The 23,292-nt window shown below is 48.1% G+C and overlaps 3 protein-coding genes across 26 annotated transcripts in view; 2 read left to right on the top strand and 1 right to left on the bottom strand.

Annotated features, from left to right (window-relative positions):
* The window catches only part of Ddx11 (DEAD/H-box helicase 11), a 28,148-nt gene extending 24,636 nt beyond the window's left edge, over positions 1 to 3,512 (top strand). The window contains exons 22-29 of one of the 3 annotated variants that reach the window (XM_015500807.2): positions 123 to 226; positions 862 to 1,011; positions 1,287 to 1,355; positions 1,456 to 1,556; positions 1,879 to 1,963; positions 2,225 to 2,303; positions 2,476 to 2,630; positions 2,711 to 3,512. In XM_015500807.2, coding sequence (XP_015356293.1) covers positions 123 to 226; positions 862 to 1,011; positions 1,287 to 1,355; positions 1,456 to 1,556; positions 1,879 to 1,963; positions 2,225 to 2,303; positions 2,476 to 2,630; positions 2,711 to 2,740 — 773 coding nt within the window. In that variant the 3' untranslated portion in view covers positions 2,741 to 3,512. Of the gene's footprint in view, positions 1 to 122; positions 227 to 861; positions 1,012 to 1,286; positions 1,356 to 1,431; positions 1,557 to 1,878; positions 1,964 to 2,082; positions 2,189 to 2,224; positions 2,304 to 2,475; positions 2,631 to 2,710 lie in introns of those variants that run through there. The other 2 variants (XR_007342098.1, XR_007342099.1) reach the window with 2 other exon arrangements.
* The window catches only part of Erc1 (ELKS/RAB6-interacting/CAST family member 1), a 1,605,700-nt gene that overhangs the window by 78,797 nt on the left and 1,503,611 nt on the right, over positions 1 to 23,292 (top strand). The gene's annotated exons all lie outside the window — the stretch shown is intronic.
* Washc1 (WASH complex subunit 1) lies at positions 3,503 to 23,203 on the bottom strand. Of its 3 annotated transcripts, none has more exons than XM_048787543.1 (11): positions 22,877 to 23,203; positions 17,655 to 17,808; positions 7,198 to 7,309; positions 6,888 to 7,034; positions 6,598 to 6,734; positions 6,227 to 6,362; positions 5,817 to 6,018; positions 5,555 to 5,728; positions 4,797 to 4,955; positions 4,070 to 4,138; positions 3,503 to 3,923 (listed from the first exon to the last, which is right to left on the bottom strand). In XM_048787543.1, exons 2-11 carry the CDS (start codon positions 17,801 to 17,803, stop codon positions 3,784 to 3,786), a joined length of 1,425 nt encoding a protein of 474 aa, XP_048643500.1. In that variant the 5' UTR covers positions 17,804 to 17,808; positions 22,877 to 23,203; the 3' UTR covers positions 3,503 to 3,783. The 3 variants fall into 3 exon arrangements, with proteins under 3 accessions (XP_048643500.1, XP_048643498.1, XP_048643499.1); XM_048787541.1 differs by lacking the exon at positions 22,877 to 23,203 and adding an exon at positions 18,769 to 20,326; XM_048787542.1 differs by lacking the exon at positions 22,877 to 23,203 and adding an exon at positions 19,253 to 20,326.

Below are 23,292 nucleotides of genomic sequence, written 5' to 3'. Positions count from 1 at the left end.
TGGGTGGGTAGGTATGTTATAAATCTTCCTCAACTGGAAGACAGGTTAGGAAAACACCCTCCCTGGACTTTGCCTGGCAGAATAGTCTGCCAGGTTCTCATCCCCTTCCTGGGTCTCACCAGGCCACGTGATCCCTCCAGACAACATCCTGCCTCTCGTCATCTGCAGCGGGCCCTCCAACCAGCAGTTGGAATTCACATACCAGAAGAGAGAGCTGCCTCAGATGGTGAGTGCCAGCAGCAGCCTTCCTACAGCCCTCCTAGGGCAGGGGAGAGAGCTCTTGGGTGGGTGGTCCTGACTAGTCCTGGTACAAGGGAAGTTGGTGACCATCACAGCTGGCACAGGATGAGTAGGATCTATAGATGTTTATCAAGGAAGGTCTGAGCCATTCCCCTACCCCTTAGGCTGGTAAGTAAAATTTCTTATAACCTTCATGTATCCCTTTAGTGTGGAATGAGAACACTGCTCATTTCCTTTGGTTCTATGGTCCCTTGGTTCTATGGGCTCCTGCCCCGGACCAGGGTTGCAGGTTTTAGGCACATCTCCAGTGGCATGCCTGGGGTGTTCAGTGCCTGGTATCATGGATGATGTCCTTTGGGACATTGGGAGTTGGTGAACCAATATTATATTTTATCACTGGGATGCTGACATTGGGACATGTGCCATAAAGGTGGGCAATCACCAGAAGGAGTTGGGCACGTTTGGTAGGAAGGTGGCTGGCACATTCCACTCAGGAAGCCAGTTGGCCATCATCCTCCGTGGCCTAGTCACACAATGGTTCTCTATCCTTGGTTTTGGGGTAATGCAAGCAACTCTTATGTGGGTATTACTGCCATGAGGCTCCTTATCTGTCTTTCATAGATGGACGAGACAGGCCGCATTCTCTGTAACCTGTGCAATGTGGTCCCTGGAGGGGTAGTCTGTTTTTTTCCCTCCTATGAGTACCAGCGCCAGGTCCATGCTCACTGGGACAAGAGTGGTCTGCTGGCCCGCCTGGCTGTCAGGAAAAAGGTGAGTGGCCCTTCAGCTGGACCCCTCCCCCTTTTGAGGACAGTGCTGCCCAGAGCTCCTCCTGGAATTCTCTTGCTGTCAAATTGGGATGGTTCAGCTTCTCCTAGTTCTCACCCCCACCTCTTCTGGCCCCTGACTACAGGCCCAGAGGGTTCCCCAAAGCTTGACTCAGTGAGGTCCTCCTGTTTCTAGGTCACAAAACCCAGGGTCTCAAGCAGACCTGAGACCCAGCATTCCAAAGCCTTTTTCTGGGAGACATTCTTTCCCTTCTTCAGATATTCCAGGAACCCAAGAGAGCAAGCCAAGTGGAGCAGGTGCTGATGGCATATTCTAAGTGCATCACGGTGAGAAGTGGGTCCAGAGACCAAGTAGGCCTGGCAGCTGGGTGTAGTTGGGAGGCATCCAGCTTTGGCTCAGCAGCTCTGGGCTGGGTTTCTCCTGTAGAGCTGTGGCCAGGTGGGAGGCACAGTGACGGGTGCCCTGCTTCTCTCTGTGGTCGGAGGAAAGATGAGTGAAGGGATCAACTTCTCTGATGACCTGGGCCGGTAAGTAGTGATCCTCTTCTCTGCTGGAATTGAGATAATGGCCCCTGCCTGTGGTCTGATGCCATCTGGGTCTGCACCCAGGCTGACTATTCAGTGTCCACTGTGGGGCAAGGGCATGTTAGAATTATAGCATCCCTGATTTGGCCCCCTTGGAGCAAGGGGAATATGAGGCAGACCATAACTTTATTAGGATCCATTCATTGGCCTGGGCTAGAGCTTTCCAGATAGTAGGTGTTGGGTGGGGTAACGCAGGATATGAAAGACAGCAGTTGACGAGATATGAGGGAGGTGTGAGGGAGGCCTTGACTCGTGTCTCCACCAGGTGTGTGGTGATGGTGGGCATGCCCTACCCCAACATCAGGTCTCCAGAGCTACAAGAGAAGATGGCCTACTTGGATCAGACCCTTGTGAGTACTTCCAATGTTCCAGAGGATGAGAGGGTTGGAGAAGAGCTGTGTCACCCCTAGGGCTATGGTAGCAAGGCCCTAGGGTGCAACTTTCCACTATGCTGATGTTTCCTCCAAAGGTTTGGGATGATTCTGCCCACCCTCTTGATTTTCTCCATGACATCACCTGTTAGGCCAGCTGCTGGTTTAGGCTCATAGAGCCTCTTGGCCTTGCTCCAAAAAGAGGTGAGAAGTGACCCAGATTGTCTCTATCCTTTCTAGCCTAGGGCCCCAGGTCAGGCCCTCCCAGGGAAGGCTTTGGTGGAGAATCTATGTATGAAGGCTGTCAACCAATCCATAGGTAAGCCTGGGACTGTTCCTGGCCATCAAGGCAGTTAGGAAAGATGGATGGATATGACAGGAAGGAGGGATTTTACCTGCCCTTTCTTGCTTGAGGGCTGTGGAAGGGAGGAGGACACATGGCTGTCCAGGAGGTTGTTTTACTCAAAGCCATAACCTTTGTGCCTACCCAGGTAGAGCCATCAGGCATCAGAGGGACTTCGCCAGCATAGTGCTTCTGGACCAGCGGTACGCTCGCCCCTCTACCCTGGCAAAGCTGCCAGCCTGGATTCGAGACCGGGTAGAGGTCAAAGCCACTTTTGGCCCTGCCTTTGCTGCTATGCGGAAGGTCAGGCCTGCCTTTTCCTTCCCCTGGGAGCCTCTCCTCCCTGAGATATAGTTTCTTACTGCTTTTTCCTGTCTCCACAGTTTCATCGGGAGAAGTCAGGCCATTCCTGACTGCACCACTGCCTGTCACCATCCCCCCACCCCTCCCCCCATTTGGCCTTAGTCTTAGGCCTAAGGTGGAACCCATGTGTAGAATTGTGTTTAAACCAGCCCACAAGGGCTGTCAGGATCCAAGCTTACATAGAAAAGCCAGAAGCAGGTTCGTTCATCCTCAAGAAATAGTAGGTCCATCCTAGCCATGCTTAGGCACAGCCCAGGGTCAGCTTCCTGGCCAGCCTTTGTAGGAGGCTATGTGGGCAGCCACCACCTTCTCAGAGGTGAGGCCCATCCTGCCTCTGTGCTTTCACCCTCTCAGCTAACGATGTCCCATTTCCAGCCCCTTCCCCCACAGCCTCACTTCCCAGCTGCAGCCCTGTTCCCTCCCCTGTCCCTCAGTCTCTGCAAGGGTTTTATCTCCCTGGCTTGGCTCCAGTTCCTCCTCTAAGTCAGCGGCACCTCCCTTCCTCTCAGCCACTCGAGCAAACTCCAAGACACCTTCTACTCTGACATCAGTGATCATGCCAAGGGCCATTAGGCTCTCAGCATGACTATTTTTAGAGACACTGTGTCACTTTTTTTTTCCTGTGGAAAATCTCCCTCCCTCCCTCCACAATAGCTGCCCCTGCTCCCATACCCCCTACCTGGAGAAAGGGGCTTCAGTATTGTTAAAGTCCTGCCCCATCACCTGGAGACCACCAGGGTAGGGGACAGGCTTCAAGGACAGAGCTATGCCCTGCACAACTATGATTCCTTAATTAAAATTGCACTGCTGGCTTGAGCTCCATTCCTGTATTACCCTTCTTTATTGATTCATGTTGCTGTTTTCTCAAAGATCTTTAGAAGAGCACCCTGGTAAAGGGTGGGTAAGGCAGTCACATGAGCAGGGCACAAGTGGGTGGCACACACATACACCCTGTGCAGGGGGTCTAGGTGCAGATCTGGGACTGTCCACTATCCCAGCTGAGATCCTTAGGCTGAGAGGATGGTAGGCCCAGGAGCTGCTCCTGGATGTTTCCAAGAAGGCAACAGTCAGGGTTTAGGGAGGGAGGAGCCACCTAAGACTCCCAGTCATCCTCGTCTTCCTCTCCTGGTGGCTGCTGTGGGGGCGGCAGAGGGGGGATGGAGTCTGACATTCGCGCAAAGGCTCCTCCTGGTCCCTCACTGGCTCCAGTCCCAGGTCCCTTCCCGGAGATACCTGGGAAGGAAAAGACTAGTTAGGGAGGTTGGTCAGGGCACTAGTTTACCCAGCCCTTGGGAGATTTAAGAATAGGAAGACACACACAGGATTATATATAATACAAAATGTCTCAAGGCCAAAAGGCAGGGCACCCTGCCTCCTACCTTTACGCCTCAGGACCAGCTTGTTGAAGAGATCCGACATCAGGTCTCCACCCTGGCTCGTGGCTCTCACTGCAATAGGGAAGCCATGGTGAGGGAGTGCAAATGGGCCAAATAGGACATCTCTAGGTGCAGCCTCACACTCTTGGCTTGCTCACCCCACCTCTACAACACTCCCCAGCCTGCTCCCCAGCCACAAGTTCACCACAGACTCTTGGAGCTTTGGTCTCTGTGGATCCTGCAGTGGCATTAACAAAGTAGTTAACATTTTAGTGCTCACAATGAGGACAAGGCCCAGAGTGTTTAGGCAATTTGCCTGTGGTTACCAGGCAGGTCAGAAGCAGACTGGGACACAAACCAAGGGCCCTGCTGCTTTATGCCAAGGTAATGCATGATGCCAGGTTGGGATTCACAGCAGACAAGCCTGAAACATAAAGTAGGACTGAGCTAACCCCCCAGGTCTTCAGTCTTTTGGGTCCCTGACCATTTCCTTAAATGACTCTGGGCCAAGATTCTCCTTTGTGGTTGAGTTGGGTGAGCTTAGAGGGGAAGGCTCTACTAAGGAGTGCCTGGCCCACGTCAGGATATCCACTGGGGTTTCCAGTGAATACCTGGAGGAAAAGCTTGGGGTGGTGTGGCTGGGCAGAACACTGTGGGGACTCGTGGGAAATGGAGGGGCAGGTGACCTTTTGTTTGGAGTCTTCCTGCAGTGGGCCAAGGGTCCCCTCACCTTGTTCCTGCTCCTTCTGTTTTTTCTTCTCCAGCTTGCGCTCTTTAACACTGCGCAGCTTGGCCTTGCCGATGCCCCCAGCTTGGCGGATGGACTCCAGCAGAGTGGCCCGGCCACTGGAGGGGTCAACCACTTCCTTGGGAGCTCCCTGGACTGGAACTGGGAGGTGGGATGGGCATAAGGAAGAAAGGCTGCTCAGGCAGGGCTGGGAGGAACAGCCTCCAGAGCCTGACTATGGGGGAGGGCACCTCTCCTGAGGAAGCCAGATGGTGAAGCAGGGGCTTTTGGGACTGTGCAGGGCCTGAACTGTAGCCAACAGGCTGCAGTTTTGTGTCCAGGTATCCCTGGTCCCTCTCCACCATCCCATTTAGCTGCCACCCTGCAAAAGTGGGCCCTATGAATCACTGATGTGCTGATATGGGAAAAAAAAGGATTTTTGTTCCCCTTCTGGAGGCTGGAAATAGACTGGGAGATACAATATTAAAATAAATTCTGTGTTCTCAATTTTTTTAATAGACTTCTTCATTGGCTTAACTGGGAGTGGGAAACACAGAGCCCTATTTTCTAGGTTCCCTCTAAAGATTCCAAAGCTCGATAATTTGAAAACCACTATTTTATGAACCTAGTGGAAAAAAATATTTGAAATGAGAACTATTCTGCAAATCTAGGAATAATGACTACTTGATCCTTTCAGGGATCTGGAAACTGGACAGTTGAAGGTGCTTCCAAGGACTGAGTCCACCCGGCACCACCCCTACCTGAAGGAGGTGCACTGCTGCTGTTGTCGTCCTCCCTGGCACCTTGGCTGGTGGAGGCCACAGTCTGGGGTGAAGGTGGGGGTTGAGGGGCGCTGGCCAGCACCATAGGAGCTGGGGGTGGCGGTGGGGGCGGTGGTGGTGGTGGGGGTGCTGTCAGCACCCCATCTTCTAGGTCTAGAATGAAAGTGTGTGAATGCCTAGGATGAAAGAGTCCAAACAGGGGAGCTCCCTGGGCCAATTCCCATACTAGCTCCCAGCTCACCCGCCTTGAAAGGCTCTGCAACCTCTGTAGGAAAGGTGGGCAGTTCTGGAATGGCACCGGGGGCAGAGGGAGCAATGCCTGGCCCCAAGTCAGCACTGTACATAAGGTCATCAGCAATGCCAGGCAGGTCAGGCAGGTAGGATGGCACATCAATCTCGGGTACTTGGCCCAGGTCTGGCACGTAGAAGTAATTCTCTGGAACCTGTGGGATTGGGTGGAGGTTCATGAGGGTCAACAGCCACCTGGGAACACAGGGCCTGCTTGTGAGACCTGGAGGCAGAGCCAGTGTGACCCAGTGCAGACCCCACACAGCTGGGTAGGTAGGCAAAGGGCATAGTAGAGCCCTTGTCTAGAGAAGCACCCTGGCAGGGCTGACAGACCCCACCCATCCACACTGCCTCCATCTCTACCTGCTGTTCCAGCTGCTCTCTCTTGCTGATGGACAGAGGGGCATCAAATAGCTTCTCCTCCGTCTCTGCCCCCAGCATCACATGGGTCTTTGTTACAGCACCAGCCAGGGGGTCCAGGAAGACATACTTCTTGTACCTACAGGGTGGGGTGGGTGGCATCAGGCAGGCCTGGGTTCCTGACCACCTCTCCCAAGGCATCATAGGATGCAGTCTGTTGTGGGTTCTCAGTCCTTATAAACCAAACTGAACCAAACCAGAAAAAAACAAGCTGTCAGCTCTGGACTGTTGCACCAGAGCCATGTCCCTGGAACCCCTGCTAAGCCCAGCCTCCCTCCCACCCACATCTCTGCAGCCCCACCCTCTGGCCATACAAGTTCTCAGTAGTGTTGAAGAGCAGCAAGGAGCTGACAGAGCTGATGTTGCTTGGAAGACCCCCAAGACCTTCCTCAGCTTCATCCTCGGGCTCTGGCTTGGTGTTCACACAGACAGGAAAGTATTTCAGCTTCTCCTGGGGTGAGTGACAGGGATGGATAGTGGGTTTTAGCACCAAGCTATATTGACCCCCACCCCCATCCCAGTCAGAATCTTCTCGGGAGACAGATTCCTCAGCTTCCCCATCAGCATTCATGGCATTAGGGTGTGATGAGTGTGGCCATCAGACCTGCAGGGCCCGCTCATCCAAGGGGCGGTGCTTGCTCTGGATCCTGTGGCGAGGCCGTCTCTGCAGACCAGGGTCCTGTGCCCCAGTAAAGATGGAGCCGTATTCCTGCAGACGCTCTGGGGCTGGGTACTTGGCACTGGAGAATACCTGTGGGAACCAGGATATGGCTAAGAGACCTGAGAAGCTCCAGAGAGCCTAGGGTTGGTTAGTGGGAGGCATGGAGAGATGACCCTGGGCAGGAGGACAGCAGGGGCATGGAAAGATGGAAGGACTGCACACCAGCTACAGACCACAGGGCCCCACAGGCTACCTTGATGGCCTTCTTGCTGCTCTTGATCTTCTCGATCTTGGCCTGGGCCAAGGAGACCCTCTCCCCAATGGCCTGCAGCTGGCTCCGGCTCAGCTCTACCCGCTGGGAGATCCTGCCACAAAAAAAATGAGAGAGCTGGGGTTACTCCCAGCCCTGCACCTCCTGCTGTCAATAGCAGACTTTGCATGAATTCTTCAAACAGTGTCACCTGACCATCAGAGTTGATGTTGCCCTGTCCAGATGGTCTCTACCAGGAGACCAACCTGAGGGGTCTACACATTAATGGCACTGAGTTCTTTGGAGCCCTGGGTAGGGAAGAGTAGCCACCTGGCCCAGATGGCACCTGCACATGCCATATGAAGGGACACAGTCCCTGCCTCCAGGAGTTTACAGTCTCAAGCAGGGTATACGGAAAGACCATTGTGATTACCTACACATATGTATAGTTACTTACAGTTGGAAGAGCATTTGTACCTATCCCTCGTGGGCACATGATGTCAACAGACTACTGGCCTCTGCCAAGGAGGAAACTAGAGTTGGGTAAGACTAAGTGAAGGGTAAGCCCGGTCCTATGGGCCATCATCTACATTCAAACTCCAGGCCTGTTGAAGGACTGCCTCTACAAATGAACAATGACTCACAGAGTAAATCCTAAATCCTGATCACAGCTTACAAAGTCTCCAGGTGGCCAGGCTGCTCACCTTTTCCACCCTCCTCCAGATGTGTTGTGGACTTCATGCACCAGCCACCCTGCTATTCCCTGATGTGCCAAATACATTCTCCTATCATGGCCTTTGCATCAGAATGTCATTTCTACTGACATGTACATGGCTAGCTCCTTTACTTCAGAGTCCCCTCCTTGCCCACAGAATCTTTGAAGCGCACCTGTACTTTCTGCCCCCAGCCTGCTATGCTTCTCCCCACAGCACTTCTGGGCACCATGCATTGCTTGCTTGTGTGTGCTCTAGATAGAGGTCAGGCCTGTTTGTTCCTTGCTGTGCCTAAAACAGTGTCTGGCATTTGGAGGCACCACTGTATGGTTCTCACATGATGGAGGCTTCTTCTAACTCACACTCAATGTGTGTGAGCCTCCTTTGTGTGTTTCCATACTGTTGGGCCATAGCAACTCTTTGTGCTCTTTGAAGTTATGTCTGATTCATGTGCCACAATATCCTCCCAGTCACTTCTCCAGCTCCCCTACCGCCAATAAAACTAGCCCCTGCCTACATTCCATGTTCACAGAGGTCCTCTGAGCAACTGCCTCATGACAGCAAGCAAATGTCTGAGGCATAGGGAATAAGGAAGCAGAGGCCAAGTCTAGTTCATGGAAAAGGTAGGAAGAGGAAATGGGGTGGCAGAGGGATTTCCAAAAAAGATGGAATAGTCAGGAATCTGGCAAAAACCTCCTCAACCACCCCACCAGCTCTAGAAGGTCTTAGCACCCCAAAATCCATGGTCTCCATGTCTTGGTGAGTCAGTCCCAACCGCACCTGGCTTGCACGTGCAGGACTTAGTGAGGTGATAGAGGCGGGGGAACTGAGGCATGCACAGGTCCCAAAGCTGCTTCTTCCCCTTAACAGGTCTGTGGATGGTGGCAGAAGAGAAAGAGAAAGGGAGGAAGCTGTCTCCTCCCAGCAGAACCACCTGACCCAGTGGATCCATCTTCTGCAGGGAGAGGTCTTCACCTACTGTAATGAGTGCTCAAACACGAGATGCTTCACTTCTCTCCAGTCCCCCACGCAGCCACATTCTGCTGAAACAGTCCTAGGGGTTAGCTAACAGCTCTACTCAGAGTTCATGGGACAGCAGAAAGGGCATGAGAATGCGAGATGGACAATAGTTACTCTGTTCTAATTCTGTCATCACAGAGAGGAGGACTGATATCTCAAGGCTGTCAACATAAAGTTCCAAAACAAGGCCTGGCAAATTTCTGCAATGTGTTATTAAAGAGAGGGTCTGTAAGCACTTAGAGAAGGAAGAGGCAAGTCCTAGGGGCTAGTGTGTGTTAAAGAAAGAAAATCCATCACATTTCTTTCTTTGGCAAGGTTTTAGAGAGGGGAAAACTTTCAAAATGGTGCTATCTTGAATCATAAAGGATTTTGAGTTTCTAACCAAATCCAATGGACAAGATGAAGCTATGGGGGCTGGAGGAGAAGACATAGAAGACAGATCACAACCAGATGAACAGCAGCATCCAAAAGGCACACAAAAAGAAGGGAATGACCTTGGCCTTTTATACAGGTCTGTGGCAGGGCCCTGTCCCATTCATTCAACACTTGATTAGAAAACTGGACACATCATATAGAGGTAGGTCAAGAGGCACAGTGGTATTAGGATTCCATCTTGAAAGGCCAGAGGATGGACTACAATCAACAAGATCCCACTTACAAAAAATAAATGTGAAGCTCAGCATTTAGGTCTAAAAAATCAAGTACACAAATACGGAAGGCAGAGGGAACGTGGTTAAGCAGCAGTTCAGGGAAGAAAGACCTGGAGGTTTTAGTTCACTAAAAGCTCGGTAGGAGCTAAAAGCACATTAAGCAGCTTAGAAAGTGAGTGAGATCTCAGTGATCCCTCTCTTGCCCTCCCCTGTCCTTTCAATAAGCAGGGAACATACACCCTTCTCATACACCCTTCTCAGAGGCTCAGGAGAAAGCAGAGCCCTGGATTAAGGAGAGCTGCTTCATGCTAGCACCAGTTTCAGCCACCAATGCATCCCCTTCAAATTGGGCTCTGAACTCCCTTCTAGACTATAAAGTCTGTCTTCTTCATTGTCTCTAGCATCTGGGGCAGAGTCTGACATGTTACAAGTGGTAAAGAGAATGTGACAAACGACCAATCGACCAATCGTACAAAGGAGGCTGATGAGTGAGAAATTCATGTCGTAGGAAGACAACTGAAGGATGTTCTGGCTGAAAATGAGACGACTTCGAGAAGATGATAATTCCCTTCAAATATCAAATATATCAAAAGGGCTGTTAGGTGGAAAAGTGATCAGACCTAGACAGCTACATTAGTACCAGTGAGTGGGGTTACAAAGAAGCACATTTTGGTTCTACATAGAATTTTCTAATGAAGAGCTGCATGGCTTTGCAAGACCATCAGATTCCAGATGGATGACTGCCTGTCAGAGATGCACCAAGCAAGAGTCCTACCTCAGGGTGGGGGATGGAAGACATGGTATCTGGGGTTCTTTTCTCATCTAAGAACCTATAGGTCTAAGTGAAGCCTCCAGATAGTCTCAATTCTTAAGATCATACACCATGACGCTGAGGGAGCGTACAGACCTAGGCTGACAAAGAGCTTACCGTTCATGTGCCCCTTCAGTTGACTGGCAGGGATGGTCTGGAAGGATGTGTTAGGAAGGGCTGTTAGGCCACAATGGGGCTGGGATGTTGATTAACAGTGCCCTCCCAAGGGGCCAAAGGTGGAACAGTGGCATGAGGGCAATGTTTGTGCCATTCCTGGTCTAGACCCTCTTGGCTTGGTAGTCTACTTAAGGCAGGTTAGTTTCCAGGCTCATTGCTGAAGCTGCAGCACATGTGCCCAGGCACTGGCAGAGAAGGCTGCCTCTGCCAGGGGTGAGAATGGAACTAGCTCACTCAATATGTCCCAGCACTTGGGCCTCACAACTAGTCCACCCTCCTCCACCAGCACTGGAGGGTGGCATCTCCAAACATCTCCCTCTTTTCTTTCCCTTCCCACCCCTCACTGTTCAACAAACAATTTGAGGGTGTTCTGTTTGAAAAACACACTGCTGGGGACCGTGGGGAGAGATGAATCAGACAACATATATCTGGCCTCAAGGTGATTCAGGTCTATCAGGGAGGAAAAAAAGGGACATCAATAACTACATAACCACAATGTCCCATGGACTGGGACTGCACATCTGTTTAGAAGCAGAGTGACCTTGGGCAAGTCACTTCTTAGTATGTGCCTTGGCTTCTTTTTTTTTTTTTTTTTTTAGTTTTTTTTNCCACTATCCTGACCTGTTTGCATTTTCTTTTTTTTAGGGAACATTAAGCAAAATCCTAATACACAGAACCTCTCAAAGACAGGTGAGGGAGTTGCTCTCCTAGGGCCCAGAGGGATCTGAGCCACTTCTAAGCTTTAATCTGGGACCAAAGCTAGGGGCTTCAGGGCAGGTTCCCAGCGCCCTTCGTTTGTCTGCTCTTAGGAACAGAGCTGAAGACCATCAATGACTTCCTCTTTCAGAGCCAGGTGGACAACATTAACCTGTTCAAGGTAAAGGCCTCCACCATTTTTTTTTTTAATATCTTTGTTTTATTTATTTATTTTTTTAGTTTTCGGCGGACAACATCTTTATTTGTATATAGTGCTGAGATCGAACCCAGGCCACATGCATGCCAGGCGAGCTCGCTACTGCTTGAGCCACATCCCCAGCCCGTGCCTTGGCTTCTTTAGCCAAAAAATTTGAATTGTAACTTGTATATCATGGAATGACTGTGGCTCCTGGACAGCGCTCCTGTGGCAGCTGACACACCTCGAGTACTTGGATCACACAGGCTAGGAGAGGAGACTCTATAGGCACGCACAGGAAAGTGCACACTCCCGCATGGTGGACGGGGGTGGGACTGGGGAAGTTTCTTGGAAGTATCTGGAGCAGAACTGAAGAAGGAAACTCTGGGCAAAGGAAACAGTCTCTTTGCAAGAGAACACCACACAGGATAGGTGTCAGGGCATGCAATTCCTCTGGTGAAGCATGAAGCTCTAAAGGAAGCACCCAGGGACTGCTCTCCCCTCCCGTGTGAGAGTGGGAGGGCAGGACAGTACGTGGACTTCCTGTCCCCACCTCCAAAAACGACCCCCATTCCCTATGGGAATATTTCCTATGAAGCCAGGAAGGCCCCCACCAATGCTATAGCCTATCACACTCTGGGTGGCAGGCCCTAGAGGCTGCCATGAAAGAGCACCCACTGCCACTGGAATAGCTGCCCCTCCCCTGCCTCTTCCCAGCCTTGGGGAAGCAGCGCCGAGCTTGGGCTCCCACCAGAGTCTTCTCCACAGTCTGGGATAATTAAGAATGATCTGCTAATTATTCAGGCAGCTGACTGAATGCTTTGTAACCCTGGGGGCCACCAGGTGCCAAGAAGAAGGGGGAGCACAGACAAGGGGAAAGGATGGGAAGGTGAAAAGGAGAGAGAGAGAGAAAAGGCGAGAAGGAAGAAAGGATGGAGGGGAAGTTTGGTGGAGAAAATGAACCCTTTCCCAGGAGGAAGGAGCTACACAGTGCTGCTGCTTCTGGGCTGGGGCAGTCGGGAATGGCAGAGGACAGCATCCCTACGTCCACACACAGAATGTGTCCAGCTCTTACTCCCCCCATCCAACCCCTCCTGCCACATCATCTAAGTTATGTGAAGCAGGTGACATCTCTGGGCAGATATTTTGGGGTTTGGCTTTTCCAGGTGAAGATGGGCAGAGAGAGGGGAGGGGGATCTGCAGGGCATGGCTGTTGAGAGCCTGAGAAGTGCTTGTCATTCCCGCATGGCTCCCCACTGCGGCAGAGCAGAAGGAAGGAGGCCAGCTTGGAATGCTAATTTGCCATGAACTCACCTACTTGCACAACCTACCCAGGTTCTGCTGAGGCCAGAAGCTGTGCCTGGGCCTGAGATGGGGACAGTGGAGTGGTGAGAGTCTCTTCTATACTCACTATCTCTTCTTGGCAAGAGGTTTCCGAGCAGGGAGCATGTTTAAGGGGTGAGTTTTATGCTGGGGTTCACAATTCCACTTCCCCAGCCTGTGGACTGCTGCAGGATAGGGGCAGGTGGATAAGGACAGGGGTCCACACTCCCCATCCCCACCCCAAAATCAACACTGACTCCTTCCTTTCCTGCATTCTCTGTTCCCAGCCTGTCATCAAATCTGTCACTGCTTCCTTTAAAATATCTCTTCTCCAGTTTTCACTGCACCTTAGCTGGACCACAACTTCATCCCGGTCATGCCCTGACCTCAAGAAGTTTCCAGGGTGGTCCTGGAATACACCCTGACCCACTTGTCCACAGATGCCCGAAGAGCCGTCAAGCTCTTCTGTCCCATCGCTTCCCGCACAAGGACCTTGCAGGGCTCCCTGGGACTCCTGAATCACGCACAAAGTCTGTCCCGGCTGTGAGAACCCCCACAGACTGGCCCTACTTTCCTGATCCCAACTTTCCACTCATAGCCCTACTCACTCCCATTCCTGCCAGAAAGTGTTCCCGCAGCACACAGAGGACGTACAGAAACATGAGGCAAAGCTCCCAAAGATGCATGATCCAGAGGGAATGCAAGCCCTACAAACACACAAAAAAGAGAATTTTTACACCTTGTTCTGCACTGAAGGAGTTGAATGTGTGGGGCAGGCAGCAGTGTATGCTACTCCCAGCACAAAAGCTGAACTCCTCTAGAGCCCATGACACACTATGTTCCAGGCCACATTCAAGCTTCTAATAAGCCTGTGGTTCCCATTTCTAGACTAAAGATGACCTGCATACCCACCTTTCTAACCATAACCCTCCTTATGACTCTTCCTGGCCATCTACTGGGGCTTCCCCTGGCCATGTGGAGTGGCCCTGTACTTTTCCTTTCTACATCTATTTCCTCCTTATGCAAGTAACAGCCCCATTTTCTTTAGGGAATCTCACTCCCAAAAGCTCAGTCCTTGTGCCTCACAGGCAATACATGTGACTTAGGTCTGAATCAATCAGTGTGTTATCACCCCAGCAATGATTCTGGGAAACTCTAAGAGTCATGCCAGGCCACACAGGCAAGAGTGACATCTGGAGGAAGTGCTGGCACAGCGGGGAATATTCTTTTCTGAGTGTAGGAGCTCTGGCCCGACCAGTTATCCCCTTGCCACCACTGAAGAAAGACCTGTCTGGGAATGGAGCCAACCCAGAAGAAGCAAGCTGAAGAGGAATGAAAGCAAAGCCAGGTCCTGATGTCACCGTTTAAGCTCTTCAACTCTGAAGCCTGCTCTACCGATTTGTTACTCTTTGTTTAGGCAGGTTTGTGGAGTTCTAATTGATAGACGTGCCACTGATTTTCTGTTTCCCTTCTCTAGATCCCTGGAACCCCACAGTCCATGCCAGGCACTTAAGAAACAACCAACCCTTTGCTTTCCTATTCTAGACTCTAAGCTCCTTGAGGACACCATGGCCTGTACATTTTAGTATGTGATAGGGGTTGATGAGGTGACCTGGAATCTGGCTGAGAGGGAGCCTAGACGCAGGTCCAGGTCTCTGAGAAGCACCCTACCCTCCCACGTGGAGGGCCTGCACCTATGCTCAACCAACTCCACACTCCCCTGCCCAGCTGGCCGTGCACAGGTGCCAAATATCAGGATACAGGAGGAAGATATGCCCAAAACCCAACACTCCTCTTCCAGAATGTAGAGCCTACAGTCACAGTCCTGGTGAGGAGATACAACGATATCTAGGAATTGGTTCTGGCATCCTTTCCAAGCACTGGGCGTGGAAAGGCCATCATCTGGGGCTGATGGTTCTTAAAGGCCTATGTCCTGTTACTTATGTGTCCCTTGGGCACATTTAGCATAAAAATAAGCACAAAGAAGGCATCTAACATTTCCTATAACACTGTCAGCAGGTTGATGAAAGGCATCATAGAAATGATATTAACAGATAAGAACTAATATTCACTGCTTCTCCCTTCATGTGCTTTAATTCATTTAATCTCAACAATAAGCCTACAAAGAAGATGCCATTATTAAAATAATAGACAAGAAAACTGAGGCTTGCAGGGGTTAAGTAACATGCTCAAGGTTACAGAGCAAGCAAATGAGGAAGTCCAATTTGAGCAGAGGCTTTCTGCTCCAGAGGTGATCCCCTTAACCATATCAATACCTTGCCCCTGTTACAGTCACATTCTGGACAGTCTTGGAGCAGGCAGATGAGTCAGTGGGCAGAAGAGCCAAGAGAATCTGGGATTTACACCAAGTCCAGCTGGAGACAATATTTCCTCCCCTACTGGGGAGGGCTTCCAGGAAGAGACTGACTTTGAATGGTTGCAGGCAGAGAATACTGCACAGGGAAGGAGCAGGGGTTCCAGGTCTGGCATACAACCAGGGATGGGGTACAGGATGATTTGGACCATGAAGGAACTTAAGTCAGATGGAGTGAGACAAAAGATCCTCCCATGTGAAGCATAGTGTGGGCACCCAGGCAGAAGGCCTGCCTCATCTCACATGACTTAAACCAAAGTCCAGACCTGTGTTCTGGATAAAACCTGGAGCCTCTGCAACGAGCAAACTCCATTGCTATAATCATTTATATTTTTTGATACTGGGGATTGAACCCACGGACTCACACATGCTACACAAGTTCTCTACAACTGAGCTACATCCAAGCCCACCATTCAATCATGTTAAATAAACAATGAATGAAAAATCAGTGTAGCCAGGGTCTGTACCGGATAAGCACTACAGATTCAGAAAGCTGCAGCTCTCTCAGCTCTGCTATGGTTTGAAAGTGCCCCCAAAAGGATATGTGTTGAAGGCTTGTTCCCCAGCCTGCAATGTTATTGGAAAGTAATGGAAACTTTAAAGGTAAGTCCTAGTGGAAGTTAGGGCCTAGGGCAAATTAGGGCCGTGTGTTGTGCCCTTAAGGAAATATTTGGTCCCAGATTCGTTCCTGTCTCTCTCACTCTCTTTGCCTTTTGGCACCATGAGGTTAACAACTTTCTTCTGTCACACCTTCTGCCAGGATGTACCACCTCACCACAGGCCCAAAGCAATGTGGGCAAGTGACCATGGACTGAAAACTTTGAAGCCTTAAACTTTTCTTCCTTTAAGTTGATTATCTCAGGTATTTTGTCACAGTAATGGAAAGGTAACTAACACAAGTTCAAAACCATCAATGATCTCAAAAGCCCTGCCCATCTCACCAACCCCTCTTGCTCTAGGTATATCAGCCTCCTTTCAGGTCCTTCCCACCTCAGGACTTCCACTTATACCCTTCTCTCTTTCTGGAATATACTGCTTCCTGACCTAATCTCCCACCCCTAGATTTTACTATAAATGTTATTTCCTCACACCTATCCTGATCCCTGTAGATCAAGTCAGGCTACCCATTACAAGTTGCATAGCAACTCATTTCCCTTCACACAAATAATAATAATCTCACAGACTCTGGAGCCACCCAGCCCCTGAGTTTGAACTCTGGCTTTGTCACTTGGCCAAATCTCTTAGCCTTTCTGTGCCTCAGTTTCCTATAAAAGGAGACAACAGTACCTCAAGTATACCAAGGGCTAAATGAGTGCACTCAGTGCCTGACTAATGTAAACACTATAAAAAACATTACAACTGTAATTAACTGATTGTGCAATTGATTACAGTCATACAGTAGATAATGGTGTTTCAGACAACAAAGGACCACAGATATAATGGTGGTCCCATAATGGAGTTAAGAAATTCCTGTCACCTAGTAATGTCATAGCCATCATAACAGTGCCCATAGCACAACACACTATGCCCATGTTTGACTGAGGTGATGCTGGTGTAAAGAAACCTAGCATGCAGAAGTCATGTCAAAGTACAGCATACACAAATGTGTATAATACATAATACTCAATAATGATGATCAACAACTGTTCCTAGATTATGTATGTACCATACAATCCTTTTCACTATTATTTCAGAGTGTACTTCTTCTACCTATAAAAATTTACCATAAGGGCTGGGGATATAGCTCAGTTGGTAGAATGCTTGCCTTGCATGTACAAGACTCTGGGTGCAATCCCCAACACCACCAAAAAAAAAAAAAAAACAAAAAAAACAAAAAAAACTTTCCTGTAAACAGTGTACCAATTACACCAGTGGAAGCCTCATCTATCTCATATTTACTGTGTGTCTTGATGATATGAACAGGCCACGTGGAGACTCTGACCTACTCCATTTAGATTTATGTAGTGCACAACATTTGTGTTCACACGACCACGAGATCATCTAGCAACACATTCCTCAGAACACATCCAGCTGTCATTAAGGGAGGCATGACTGTATATAAGTGTCCCTCCCCCCATAGTACATACTCTAGTTGGACAGTGATACTAGTTTGCTCGTTGCTGACTCTACAGAGGAGCACAGTGCCTTGCATACTAGAATGCTGAGTATATATTTGCTAGCAGCAGGAATAAGTGAACAGGGCCCCTGGGTGGGAGAATGTATAGAGCTACCAGTGGGACCTGAGGGATCTATAGGAAACACAGGGGCCACAGGGGACAGTAGGTGCTGGGCTCTCAGGCACTTAGGAGAAAAGCTTTCAAGCTGGGCTCCTGATCTGAGCCCATTCCACACAAGGAAGCTAGCAGTGTCCCCCACCCAGGACCCAGCATCACTAAGCGGTCTGCTCCAAGAGTGTGTATCCTTGACATTGGAGAAAAGACTGCTCAAGACAGGGGGCAGCCCTGCATGGGGCAAGGTGGAGGAGAGTGGAAGTACCTACCTGCTAAAGATGTCTCCAGAGACTTTCTGTAGGTATTGCAGGGCATCTGCCACCTGTTGAATGGCTTCCTCTCGACGCAGGTCAGGTTGGATGAGAGGCACTGAGTACGTCTGACCTGCCAAGGAATGCTGGGTCCTCAAAGGAGTCATAGTGCCTGTGGGTGGGAACAAGACCATCAGGACCAGAGCCCCATGCTCACCCATACCCACCACCACAGGGCAAGGTGATGTTGAGGTTCCACCTGTGTAAGAGCAGGGAGGGGGAGGAGTGAAGAACATCTGGTGAAAGGCTAAGGCTCCACAGAGATGAAATTCTGCTGATGCCTTTTGAGTGAATGAGGGAGGGAAAAGCCAGTACCACCGACTGGGTAACTGGTAGGGACAACAGTTCAGAAAAGGTGTGACATTTCATGACTTCCTAAAGCACCCTTTACATACATTATTCTCAGTTTGACCTCCCATTCTTGGATAAACACAAAGAAACCCTGGCTGCAGAGAAACAAAAAGCATGGAAGCAGATATGGAGGCGCAGGGGGTAGGGGGGACAGGGATCATTGGAATAGACTGCCAAATGACACCCAACTTTGGGAAAGCAGGAAGAATGTGGACAATTGGGTTCTTCCCACTTTGGCCCCTGAGAAACTCTAGGGAGTAGCCAGTGACTCTAGGTATAAGAGTGCTTTACTCACCCAGGCCAGCGTTAAGGGGACCAGAAGGAAGTTGGTGCATGTGGGGGTGGAGAACAGGAAGGAAAAACACGCCTTCGAATTGCAAGGCAAGGGCAGAGTCTATTTATATTGGGTTTAATTAACTCCGCTCCCTGGTGCCACTAAAGCAGCAATCACACTGCAGACGGCACTGATTTGATTGGCAAGAGACACGCCAGGCAGAATATTAAGGCACCAGGCCCCTATAAATAGGCTTAATCACAGACCCACTCTGGAAGACGGTGAGGAAGACATTAATCAGGCCTGGCACGGTGCCCTAGACCTGCTCTCTTAGGCACCATACTGGGGCCCTTGGTTGCAACAGAGGTGTGAGTGGGGCGGGTAAGTATGGCAGGAAGGGCTAGAAGGCTTCATTTGAACTTAAAATGCTGTTTGACCATGACTAACCTCTCTGAATCTCTGATTCTTTCTGTCTCCATTCTATAGACTGAGAACTGGTACTGCTCTCTGAGAAGTCTTTGTCCCAATAGGACTCCTTGGCTCCGCCTGCTGGTTTCCAGAGCTCTTCCTTTTGCCTTACTGGCTCTCTCCTACCCTCTGTAGGCCAGTATTTTTCCTGATCTGAGATGATGATCATTTTGCTCTTCAACTTTTCTCCAGCAATGAGCTCCTCCTTGGCGCTCACACTTCCAGAAAAGAAATTCTCAGCTTCCTAGACCTGAACCTGTCTTGAATACTCATCAGGACCCAAGAGTTACTCCTCACTCCCCACTTCCCTTCCCTTTTATCAAGCAACCAAGTGGAGCCAGCTGATCCCCAACCACCTAAGGGACTCAATCCTCTGAAACCACCATACCTCTTTCAAGAACTCTCCTCCCCTCCCCTTCTTTATATTGATACTGATGCAAATCAGCTGGCCTTCCTAACTTACTTTCTATTCCTCAGTTCTCCCATCCATAAAATCAAGAGGGGGAAAGAAGATCCTTTTTTGCGCACGGCTTGAGATGAATTCCTCGTTAGTTACCACATCTGGATGTGTGTGTGATTGCCCACGCACATGTGTGAGAGGGTAATACAGGCACAAATCTCCTAAGGAAGTATCACATCCGTTGGAGAATTAAGAGAGTGAATACAGCTGGTTAGCAGTTTACTCATTCTGTCTGCAAACATCTACTGATCAGCTATTAAGTGCAGGCCATGATCACAACAAAGATGAAAAAGGCACTAGACAGAGAGATAGCCTCAAAAACAACTAAACCCCCTACAATAAGCACTCTAATTCACCTATAAATACAGAGCTAAGAGTTAGAGGAGTCCAGAAAAGCCTGTTGACAAAATCTGTACCTCTCTACCAAGGCCCAGAGAAAGGGTTCAAAAACATTCTAGGTAAAAGAAACAGCTTAACCAATGGCATCTAGAGGAATATAAGTGGTTTTGCATGGTGAGAATATAACATTTTGGGGGAAGTTACAGGGAAGAAATGATAAAAAGAGGCCAGTTTGTGAATAACAGTGAATACCATAGCTAGAAGTTAAATGGGTGCTGTTCAATATGGTGGGCACCAGCCATTGAACACATGAAATGCAGATAGTTCAAATTGAGATGTATTGTAAGTATAAAATGCACACTGAAATTAAAAGACTTAGTAGGAAAAAGAATGTAAAATCTCTCATTAATTTTTATATTGATTATATGCTGAAATGACCATGTTAGATAAACTGGGTTAAATAAAATATATTACTAATATCACCCATTTCTTTTTACTTTAAAAAAATGAATATCCATATGTACAACAATGAAAGAAACTTGATCCCTAATTCTCACCTATACAAAAGTCAAACACAAGTGGATCAAAGACTTAGAAATTAGACCTAAGGTTTCTACTTTGCAACTGTTGAAAGAAAATTGTGGGGGGGTGGTGTTGGAGTTGTGGCTCAGCAGTAGAGAGCTCGCCTAATATGTGCAGGGCCCTGGGTTTGATCCTCAGCACCACATAAAAATAAATAAACAAAATAAAGGTGTTGTGTCCAATTACAACTTAAAAATAGATATTTTTTTTTAAAAAAAGAAAGAAAAAAGGTCAACACTTCAACATACAGGCATAGGCAATGACTTCCTCAATAGGGCTCAGGAAATAAAATCAGGAGTTCATAAATGGGATAGCATTAATTTAAAAAGCTTCTGCATGGCAAAGGAAAAGAAAAGCATGAAGAAAAAGCCTACAGCATGGGGGAAAATCTTTGCTGCTATTCTTCAGACAGAGAATTAGCAACCAGACTATATAAAGAACTGAAAAAAAAAACTTAACTCCAGAAAAACAAAATAAAACCCCCAAACCCAATAAATGGACAAATGAACTGAACTGATACTGCTCAAAAAAAAGAAATACAAATGGCCAACAAACATATGAAAAAATGTTCAACATCTTTAGCAATCAAGAAAATGCAAATCAAAACTACACTGAGATTTCATCTCACTGCAGTGAGAATGACATTCATTAAGAATACAAAAAATAAATGCTGACAAGGATACAGGAGAAAAGGAACATTTTATACACTATCAGTAGGACTGTAAATTACCACAGCCCACTATGGTAATCAGTAAGGAGGTTCCTCAAAAGGCTGGGAATGGAACCACCATAAGTCCCAACTTTACCATTCCTTGGTCAACATACTACAGCAAAAATACATGCATACACATGTTTACAGCAGCACAATTCACAACAGTCAAGTTATGGATCCAACTTAGGTATCCATCAACAGATGAACTGATAAAGAAAATGTGGTATACAGAAACAATGGAGTATGACTCAGCCAATAAAGAAGAGCAAAATTATGGCATTCATAGGAAAATGGATGGAACTGGGGAACATAATGCTAAGTGAGATAAGCCAGACTCAGGATTATGTTTTCTCTCATATGTGGAACTAGAGAGGAATAAGGAAAGAGAAGGGACTTCAAGAAAATACAAGTGAGACTACTAGAGAAATAGGATTGGGGATAGGAGAAGGGAAGGGGAGGCAGGTAAGGGGGAATGAAACAGACTAATTTATGCATAAATGGATAATTGTTATGTATAATTAGAATGCACCAATAACAATTTTTTTGAAAATTAAAAAAAATATATGTCACATGTGGCTAGCATCTTCCTTCCTTCCTCTGTGTCCTGTATAACTAAAGAAATGAGTCTCTGTTCCTCTTTTCAAGAAAGAGACACCCTTGGATGAATTCTGGCCTAAGCACTAAAATTAATCATAATATTTTCATTTTATTGTCTCTTCCTCCTATATCCTGTAGCTATTAAATGATTATCATGAAGATAATCTTTATTGACTCTTTCAGTAGACAGAATTTTCATATGCAATATTTTTATTATTAACTAATAACACTATGAATAATTATTACTTTTAACTAATAATACCTATATACTTGAGAACATCCTATCAAAGAATTATTTAATTATTAGTATTGGTGAATATATCATTATCACCAATTTTAGATAAGGAAATGGGGTTGGACAAACCAAATAACATTTTTTCCAGCATCAAAATGCTAGCTTATGATGAAGCCCAGACCTGAACCTATGTTGTCAGAATGCAGAACTTTTGGTACTTATCAGTACATTTTATTGTTTTATATAAAAACACAAATTTTAGAGTTCCAAGACTGTGTTGGTGCTAATTAAAACACCTTATCTTGCCCAGCATAATGGCACACACCTGTAATCCCAGCAACTAGAGAGGCTGAGGCAGGAGGATCCCCAATTCAAGGTCAGCCTCAGCAAAGTAAGCAAGACCACTGAGTAACTTGGCAAGACCCTGTCTCAAAATAAAAAATAAAAAAATAAAAAGGACAGGATGGGGGTTAAAAAAGGACAGGATGTAGCTCAGTGGTAAAGGGCCCCTGGGTTCAATTCCCAGTACCAAAACACATAAAAAAATTAAGACACCTTATTTTGATAGTTTGTCCTATGTAAACCTAAACTAGCTATGTTTTTGACATTAGGGAGGCTGAGCCACACTGTGACAAACACTTCCTAATCACTTTGAATCATTTCAACCGTATAACTTCACAACACACTTTGGAGTTATGTGTTACTGTGGACTTACACATATGAGAAAACTCAGGCACAAAGAGGTTCGTTGGCAATTATGTTTTGAAAAGTCTGTGGTGATCATTTTAAAAAGATGATGGAAAACATGGGAAAATACAATAAATAGCTAAGAAGTCATGGGGGACTTAGTTGAAAAATAAAAGGTGAAAAATTCACCACAAGTATTTTCTTGTATTGGGGAGTTTTATTGTTAGAAATCCTAACTCCTCCTCGGTTCCTTAACGGATGACTGCAATTCATGCTAGGCCTTAGATATTTCCTACTTACTCATTTTTTATTGTTTAATACATTCCACAAACCCATAAACATTCTTTAAAAATGGTGTTTTTCTTGCATCTATATGCCATGTTCACCAAGATATTCTCCAGATGTTTTAAGTTGACAAATCAGAAATGTATACATTTGTCGCGTATCGCCTAATATTTCCATTGGACCGCACCACCTTAGTCTGGGAAAGACCGAGGTCTCTCCCCAAAACATGAACCCACACTCGACGCCTCTTTGATACTGCGGTTTATAATTTCGGAAGTGCATGGAACCCCTCCTGCAAACCATCCTCTCCCAGGATCTATCCCGCAGTTAAACAGCTCTGCACAAGGCGATCCGGAAACAGGCGCGGTCCGAGTAGGACCGGGGCCAACTAAAGGGCCGGCCCAGCGCCAGGAACTGTGTCACGGTTCCGAGCGGGTCGTCCCCATCACCCCGGGGCCGGGCGGCCGGGAGGCAGCGGAGCCTGGGACCCACGGAGCTCCACCCGGCCCGGTCCCGGTCCACTGCGGGCCTCGGCCTCCGGCGAGGGCAGGAAGCGACCGGGCTGGGCCAGGGGGCGCGGCGCGCGTCCCGGGGGTCCCGAAGCGC

This window comes from Marmota marmota, unplaced genomic scaffold (genome assembly GCF_001458135.2).
Source record: "Marmota marmota marmota unplaced genomic scaffold, marMar, whole genome shotgun sequence".
NCBI lineage: Eukaryota > Metazoa > Chordata > Mammalia > Rodentia > Sciuridae > Marmota > Marmota marmota.
This window is presented reverse-complemented; position numbering and strand designations above follow the sequence as displayed.